The sequence below is a fragment of the Sesamum indicum genome, linkage group LG8 (genome assembly GCF_000512975.1).
Source record: "Sesamum indicum cultivar Zhongzhi No. 13 linkage group LG8, S_indicum_v1.0, whole genome shotgun sequence".
In the NCBI taxonomy this organism is placed as follows: Eukaryota; Viridiplantae; Streptophyta; class Magnoliopsida; order Lamiales; family Pedaliaceae; genus Sesamum; species Sesamum indicum.
In genome coordinates, this window is record NC_026152.1 from 3,744,667 (window position 1) to 3,754,080 (window position 9,414).

Genomic DNA, 9,414 nt, shown 5'->3' on the forward strand with positions numbered 1-9,414 from the left:
CCGTTAACATTTTGGAGATATTATGGTGAAAATGTATGAAATAATGCTACATTTTCTTTAGGTCCCAGAGGGCGAAGCCGGTGATTATCGATCCGGGGTTGTATATGACAGAAAAATCTGATGTGTTTTGGATTACACAACGAAGAAGTGTACCGACGAAGTTTAAACTCTTTACAGGTGCGCTTTGGGATTATTGGTTTAGCTTGGCTTATTATGGTTCGCAAAATGTTGCTTGCTTAGCTTGAACGAGTTAAGGGTATGAACTATGGATGTTTCATCATATTGTGGTGCCATGTATCATATGTTCACTTATATATGGAAGACCTAAGTGTGGAGGTATGGTATGGTATGAAGCATAAATCAAACTCGAGTAATCAATTAGAATTGTTGTTTATTCCACAAAAATATAGATATGTTTTACATAACTTGTTCCCTCATTACAGGATCTGCTTGGATGGCACTTTCTCGGCCTTTCATTGACTATTGCATATGGGGTTGGGACAACTTGCCAAGAATGGTCCTCATGTATTATACAAATTTCTTATCTTCTCCAGAAGGTTACTTCCACACTGTCATCTGTAATGCTCAAGAGTTTTCAAATACAACAGTGAACAGTGATCTCCACTTCATATCATGGGACACCCCTCCTAAGCAACATCCTCATTACCTTTACCTTAAGGACATGCAAAGAATGGTTGAGAGTAATGCTCCATTTGCTAGAAAGTTTCGCCATGACGACCCAGTTCTTGACAAAATCGATTCCGAACTTCTCTTTCGAGGCAAAGGCATGCTCGTTCCAGGTGGATGGTGCGTAGGTAGTCGTGAAAACGGAACTGACCCGTGTTCTGTTGTGGGTAGTACCACAGTTCTTAGACCTACTGCAGGCGCAAAGAGACTGGAAAATCTTGTGATCTCTCTTTTATCAAATGATAATTTTCGAACACAACAGTGCAAATAGCAACACTTTTGCAACGTAGCCCTTTAGTGGACTTTAACGGTTCTTGTGGCAGGAAAGTTGATGGCATGATTAGATAACTAATTATAGTTGACATAGAAGAGATCTTGTTCTGGGTTTGCTGCTTTGAGTCCGAACCCGCACGTATTGAGTGGGAAAAGAACTTAAAAAAACAGTGGACTCGCGTACAGCACAAAATATTTTTGAGCTAGCTGGGGAATGCATGACATAATCTGCTAAGACTAGTTCTTTTGTTGTTATTTCTATTCTCCCCTCTCCTTCAAACATAGAATGAGAGGTTGGTGAGATCCCAGCGGTTACGTTGCTGTTGTACTTTTTCTGCTTTGTTAGTTTTGCTATTGTTGGCTTACTTAAATAATGAGACTAATCATTAATCCAAAATTGTGTGTTACTGCTCCGTGGCCTTCTGTTGAACACTTGATTATAGTTTCTATCAAATTATCCAATAATTTACTCTACCAGCAGACTAAAAACATATTTAACCATTCTCTTCTGTTTAAGGTTTTTCTTTTTGGTTTTTTACTTAATTTTATTTTTAATTTACATAAATAAGATCGTTAAAAGAACTTAATTTTTATTTCAAAATTTAAGCATACAAGCTTTCAGGTATGCAAACAACACCAGTTATTAATAATTAGTAATACAATTCTAAATCCACAATTATAATCTTTTAACTTAAAATTGGATTAAAAACTTCAGAGTAATGATATGTGCATTACGGTCCCGGAGTTTCAGCATTCCTCTCTTCTTATCAACTGTCCAGAAGTTGAAAATTCTCTACAAATCAGAACCACCTCTGCTCAGAAAGCATGAAATGTTCTTCTCATAGATTTTATACAAATCTCTGAAGTCTGACATGTGAATTTTATTTCATAGATCATCACAGCAGAAGTGGGAAAAACATAAAACTAAAATCAAATAAAATAATTAACCATTAACAGAAGATAAACAAGATTATTAATTCAAAACAAGATTGCAGCAGCTCTCATCTAAACAAAATTATCTACTCATGTTAAACATCGGCATAGCGTATATTGCCTAATAATTAGGCAGGTAATCATAGAGCCACTGCAATAAAATTTTTCACATTGAATGCAAAATACAACTTCAAAAAATTTAGAAAGAAAGCCACTGTTTAGTTCATAATAAAATCAGTCAAATAACTGTAAATAAACTTTTGGCCGAGAAAGAAGAGGAGATCAGAGATTGGTAGAGTTTATCAGGTCACGGTTTGTTCAGAAACACGGACCAATAAGGTATTCATCATATCTCCACTGAATTTACGCTCAAAAAGTAAAACAAACGATAAAATAGAAGAAAATTCAGGAAAAAATCAAAAGGCGATTAAAAGCAAGGAGAAATCATCAGAGACTTAAATACAACGAATCATGGAGATTTTCCGATCATATTGTTGCAGTTATTATTTCTCATCACCTGATTCCAATGCAGCAACCGTATACAACAAAGCGGAGAATTGAGATTATCGAATATAAGGAGAAAAGTAGTGAAAAGGAATACTTAGTACTCACACCAGGAGAAGGCAGGAACAGCTTCAGGCAACTCTGAAGTCCTCTCCCTATATATAGCGAAGGAATGCATTTAGGGTTTCATGATTCAAAAACCCTAAGCCGTAATCAGTGTATGCGAGGAAAATTGTAGTCTACACGATTCTATGGGCCTTTGGTTAATGGACTGCAATGAAGTCCATCTTCACTTCGGGCCTGGCCCAATAGTTGCTTATTCATTTGTTTATTGTACTAATTTTTAGAATTATTACTAGTTATATGATTTTATTTTATCCCAAAAAATTATTATAAAATAAGATCTGATATCTTAAAAATAAATTTAATAAAACACGCGCTTAAATCGAGCTTTTACTCATTGAAAGTCGACATTATTAACTTAAAGAAATGGGATTAATATTGTAACTTAGATATTTTAATAAAATAAGGTATTTATAATTTTTTAAAATAATTGAGCCAAATCTTAAGGGTTTCAAGTCACAATGATTTGGTATTCTATTTTAAATTTTATTACGTTTTCTATTTCATTTAATATATATATATATATATATATATATACATGTCATGTGTTCAAAATTTCTTGCTAACTAAAGCAGATGGCATAATTTGGACATATGTATAGACTCCTTGCTTATTCGCGGGTCTTTCCGATCCTCACAATCTAGAGGAGTTTGTGTCGTGTCAGAAGCTAAGCTGGCAGTATTTGGTGTAGTCAATTTCCTTCAATCTTATGCAACACAACATGCACTCCGGTACATCTTCCGCCTTGTTGCCCTGCACCAATTACACCAACAAACGTCAAAACTGGAGTTTTGAGCGATCTCGAGTCTGCTAATTAGGACAACATTTTTTACTGGAATCATCAGACCAAAATCAGTGACACAATGCTTAATCCTATCCTGAAACGTTTCCAAGCCTTTTCCAGCAATGTAACTGAATTTGTGGATGTCCAAATCGATCTCAAAGTAGTTCTCCCTGCACAGTTTGGATAAATTAACCTCCTAAGTTGATGACAAAGGGTTAATTACAACAACTACCCCCTAAAAGTTAGTGAGGCGGATGGATTCCAAGTTAAAAATACAAAATGATTTCATGTTAGATATGAGCTATCTGTGAATACTATTATAAGCACTAATTTTGTCGTATCTGAAAATCAAAATACTAGAAAATTATCACAAATAAAAAGAGATATTTGATAGGTAAAAATAAATACAATCGCTATTCAATCTCTTGATCATTCTCTTCAAAACATATCTTTGACACAAATTTGACAAGTTCAAAGAGTAATCTCCACATAGATCACCTTCGCATAGTGAGGGAGACAGTACAGCACGCTCGCGGCGACCAACCAGAATTCCACCATGTCGACGTGACGGTCCTTAAGTATTAGTGGTGTTGTTGTAGAATATGTGAGCCAGTCACTTGTTGTCATATGTTAATTACAAAGTTAACGGGAACATAGTTTGTGTGCGCCATTTATCATTCAATGACTTAAGGGTTTCATTGTCGTAGTTTAATTGGACAATACGCCGTATTAATCCAAAATATATTTTTCAAACCATTACAATCTGTAGTTATAAATTATAATTAGTTAATACTGGATTATGTGGATCTTCAAATTATAAAAAATTGAAGGATGCATTAGAGGATTGATATACATGTTAGATATATAATATTTTCTCTGGTGAGGCTTGTATTTGATTTTTAAATATAACTATATTTTATTTTAACCACTTAATATTTTGTACGTAATATTTTCTACATCATTGGAATAATTAAAAATTTTAAAAAATACAAAATAATATAACAATTCTATGCGGTTAATTCATATATTATATTATTTGAATAATATATTTAAATTTATCACCTCGAACAGAATGTCTAACAAAAAATACTGTTAATCCATTAGTAGAGTGCATTTAATTATTTATAAAAGTGTATTTACATAAATTATTTTTTTTACATTTCCATACATATATAATTAGAAAATAATATTTATTTTAATCCACTCACAACTAAATAAATTATATACATTTTTATACATATATATATAAATATATATAAAAGAGACATGATTTGACAATGAACAGTACTTTTTGTCTCCCCACTACTCAACATCAAACATACCATACTTATTTTATATTATCACAAAAAACAAATCCAAACATACACATTATCTCTAACTTATTTTTATTTATTTTTATTTTTCTCTCTCTATCTCCACAAAATATCCAAAAATAAGTTAAAAAACAAAACCAAACATTATGCATAGTTTTGATTGCAACAAAATTCGAAAGAATCCACATATTATCCTCCCGCCTTTTCGATTTTCTTTGTAGATTTTTGTTAGTTTGAATTAATAGTTGGATGTAAGTATCGTAACTCCTACGCTTCCACACTCAATTTTTTCGATTTTCTTTGTAGATTTTTGTTATTTAAATTAATAGTTGGGTGTAAGTATCTTAACGTTTACGCTTCTGCACTCAATAACCCAACATGTATGTAAATGACCAATACATAATATTGTGGGACCATTCTTGACACTCGAACGTTATTAATGTTTTGAGGTGGACTGATGGACGAATTCAGTTGAGGGTTTTAGTAGGAGACACACTTTCTGTTATATTGAAGTTGATCAAATCTAATCCTGTCGTCCACTTTTAAATATTAAAAAAGATGCATTAAACTCAAAAGGTAGCTAACCATTGCCTGCGTATGATCCAGGAAGCCATCAAAAGCGCAAAACGGGTGAGAGGTGACGCGACTTAGATTAATTGGCTGATTAATTACATGACACCTTTGAATTTGATTGAAAACTCGACCAATTTCTGGAATCTCTCTCCAAATTGATCCATAGGGAAGATCTATTCTGCAGACCATAAAATCTTGATCACAGAGGGCAGATGACATCTCAGAGAAGAATCAGTATTGAGCTATAGGTGATAGAAAACCCAGAAGTGTAAGTTCTTCCATCCTTTGTTAAGCATCAGTTATGAGCACAGAACGAAAGGATGAGTTTCAAGATAATATTGACAACATCGTATCAGCCCCAAATTGAGCACCATCTTCCATCCATCCCAACCAAACCAAGAAATGACAAGTGAAATAGGCAGATCAAAGAGAGAGAAAAGGCGAAAAGAGAGTTAGAGAAGAAAACACATGCTTGTGAACAGAATAAAACACATGCTTGTAAAACTGATCCGCAACCACAAACTACTTGTTGGACAGTTGTAGAATTCATAATGTAGCTAAGGTGTAATTAAGGATCAATGAAATAAAGGCCCACAAAATCACGAAGGAGGCTTCAATAAAACCAAGAAAAATCAAAATCCCCTGCAAAAGTATTTAATTTGGCATTAAAAGAACGAAATCCCTGCACAATCGGTGGAAGCAAGTTTCTAGGTCAGGCCCCCCTGAGGAGCCAAGACCTCAAAAGTCAATGTAGCAATATCTTGCACTTCATAAGCCAGATTCCCCTATATTTTAGAGATTTGATATTTCTGCATTTATTTCAACATTAGACATAAGTTGAATAAGGAAAGACATTCACAGTGGAAGTTTCCAATATTTTCTTCCAGCTCAACCCAAAGGCAATTCTTACAGCTACAGATTGGGGAAGGCTCAACATTATTATTAGTCTTACAATCACAACCATGAACTCGTTACTCTGCAAGTGTAAAAGCAAAAATAAACAAGAAAGTACAAACCTACCATACCATGAATGAAGGATGATATTGATGAAACTATAAGCAAATAATGCAGTAGGTTGAGTTTCACCAAGCACCAGCCACAAGCCTTCATTTAATTAGTTGATGCAGGTCAAGATACCCTTACCATGTTAACTATTTGACAGAAATTAATCTAATCTCTGCTGTCTTTATTTCCTCATCTAAAACATTTGTGTTTCTTTATTTAAAACAGACAGCACCATTGGGTAATACTCTTTCATTAATTATTTTATATGTTGGAGTGCCCATGCATATAAACAGGTGAAGATTAAATTTCCACTATATCAAGTCTTTCCAGATGCTACACCTATAGCTCTAATTCATATATGAGTGAACTATTATAATGACTTGTTCAGAAAAAAATAGTCAGCTCAGTTATACATTTTACATTCAAGACTTCCAAGTGTATTCTAGGGTGAATATCATCCACTTGCTTCCGCTCCATCAGAGGTTTATTCTATATTAATTACACAGCTGAGAGTAGAACTATGATATACACAAAATAATTTACTAGACGATCGGAACGGAATTACTCAAATCAAAAGTATATAAATAAGCTTCATCCAAGGTTCAATACAAAATTTAGACAGCTACCATCTGACGAGCCAACTATAAATAGTAAAACACATCAGGACGTATCTTACAACAAATTTCAAGTAAGCATAACATCTGAAGTTTTATGCAAGTGCGCTATTGTACAGCTGTACTCGGTGCTTGTGGCATGTGCTACAGAAAGCAAATTAGAACAGATATCACACAATTTGCTCGCTAGAACTCACCACATACTGCAGAAACTTGTGCAAGAATCTTTTTTATATTTAGTCATGCACCACAGACTTCTATTCCCAGGTCAGATGGGACTTGTGGGTTCTGGTTTTCCGAACAATAGAGGAAATTCATCATACTGTTCTGAGAAACCATGCTCCTCAGCCATGCTCTTCAGTGATTCATAAACCTGATACATAGACCACCTATCCTTGGGCCGGGAAACCACACAATTACAAGCAATTCTCAAGAAACGCACTATATCTTCATCATGGTCCTTCCCGCTTAGCCGTTTATCAATAGCATCTTTAATTCGACCAGAAGCAGAGAGCTGATTTACCCAGTCCACTAGATTACCCTTACATAGTTCATCCGCAGTAGTGACATCAAGAGGTTTTAGTCCAGTTGCCAATTCAAGAAGTACCACACCGAAACTGTAAGCATCCCCTTTTGTAGAAGCAACCAATGTACTTGAGTACTCCGGAGCAACATATCCAATTTCACCTAAATCCCCATTTACAAAGCTACTGTCATTTGATTCAGAAGAAGTCATAAGCCTAGCCAAACCAAAGTCCATTATCCTAGCATCAAAATCCTCATCAAGCAGAACGATGTTAGAGCTGATATTCTGGTGCAAGATAGGAGGTTGGCAACCATGGTGAAGCCAAGCCAGTCCCCTAGCAGCCCCCAATGCAATCCTAAACCTAGCTGACCAATCCAAGACATCAGCATTGCCAGACAACAATGAACCAAGAGTCCCATTAGACAAATGCTTATAAACCAAGAGCTTCTCCTCCTCCACTAAGCAAAACCCCAATAGTGGCACCAAATTCGGATGCCTCAACTGCCCTAACCTGTTCATCTCCACCCTAAATTGCTTCTCCCCTATCTTACATGTGCTGAGCCGCTTAATCGCAAGGGCTGACCCATCCGGCAAAACCGCCTTGTAAGTGGTCCCCGTCCTACTCGAAACGATAACATTCTCTGTGCTAAAATTATTTGTTGCAGCCAACAGATCTGCCAACTTAACCTTCACTAGGGGCTTCTGGAACAACATAACCTGCGTAAGCTTGTGAGCTCTCAATCTCTCCGCCCAGCTACTACCACCATCATCCCTTCCACCAGTTGCGTACTGTCTCTTCCTCCTCTTACTCGACCTCGTAAAACACCACCACCATAAACCAAACCCCAACAGCAACGAAGCGGCCGCACCAAAAACCCCTGCTGCAATAATAATCGCCAAATTCTTCTTACTCAATCCACCACATTTCCCCAAGGGGCCCCCGCAAAGCCCGCTATTCCCACTAAAATCATGCTCCAAAGAGTCATACTTAAACGACGGCACTCTCCCAGATAAATCATTATTAGCTACAGAAAACTTCCGCAACCTCCCCAAATTCGAAAGCTGGTAAGGAATACTGCCCGATAGCTTATTGTCGTCTAAAATCAAAGCATTCAAAAACGAGCAATTAGCAAGATCCTCCGGTATATGACCAGTCAAACTATTGCGCGACAAGTCAAGGGTGACTAAATAAGGCAGCCAAGTGCAGATTTGCGGAGGAATCGACCCAGACAAAGAGTTGCCGGATAGATCGAGCGTTTGCAGACTGTGGCAGAACTGCAGCGAATCTGGAATATCCCCAGCTAGGCTGAAATCACGGAGCTCCAAGCCGATGAGCCTATTCTCGCGGTCGTTCCAGCACGAGACGCCGACGAATCTGCAAATGAACCCGACAGAAGTGTTGGAGAAAACCCACGAATTGAGCTTACCTCCCGTGTCCGTCAATGACCTCTTCACTTCTTGCAAGCACCTGACGTCGTCTTCGGCGAACGAACTGCAGATAAACAGGAAAATCAGCAGCAGAGTGGAGAAAATGGATCTACTGAGGAGAAGAAGACGAGGAGTCATTATTGGTTGTGGTGAAAATGGGTAGGGTTGAGGAAAAATGGAGCTGTTAATGCCTAATGGGTATGCATTTCCGCGCTGGTGGGGTTGGTTGAGTTTTCATTCAGGGTTTGTTAATGGAAATTGAAAGGAATCAAGGTGGGGATAATGATAATTAACAGAGCAGTTTGACTGTATAATTTTGGATGGATATTTAAAGCAGTGGAAGTTCATGTTTGACTTTGATTAATGGCTGTCTCTGGCTTTGATATACGTTAGTTTTGTGTGCAAAATCACCGCTAATGATGCATGAATCCAACACCTTCATTGCTTTTTGTACTATGAGTAATTGTGTCAATATGTACAAAAATATTTGCGGTGGGGTGGGGTGGGGTGGGGTGGGATGGGATGGGTAAATTCCAACTACAACTCCCTCTGATATTAAAATCAGTGGAGGTATTTGAAATTTTTCAAACAAACTCGTTGTTAGAGGACATTAAAATTAGAAAAGATATTTGAAATTTCTCAAACAAACTT

The 9,414-nt window shown here is 36.6% G+C and overlaps 1 protein-coding gene, 1 long non-coding RNA gene and 1 pseudogene across 2 annotated transcripts; 1 reads left to right on the forward strand and 2 right to left on the reverse strand.

The window, feature by feature from the left end:
• LOC105167683 overlaps window positions 1-1,409 on the forward strand; it is a 2,473-nt pseudogene extending 1,064 nt beyond the window's left edge.
• On the reverse strand, window positions 1,671-2,605 carry LOC110012395. The gene is made up of 2 exons (XR_002287550.1): window positions 2,506-2,605; window positions 1,671-1,753 (listed from the first exon to the last, which is right to left on the reverse strand). It is a non-coding gene; the product is annotated as an uncharacterized LOC110012395 (long non-coding RNA).
• On the reverse strand, window positions 6,754-9,158 carry LOC105167684 (inactive LRR receptor-like serine/threonine-protein kinase BIR2). The gene has a single exon (XM_011087485.2). The coding sequence runs from the start codon at window positions 8,899-8,901 to the stop codon at window positions 7,078-7,080; it is 1,824 nt and encodes a 607-aa protein (XP_011085787.1). The 5' UTR covers window positions 8,902-9,158; the 3' UTR covers window positions 6,754-7,077.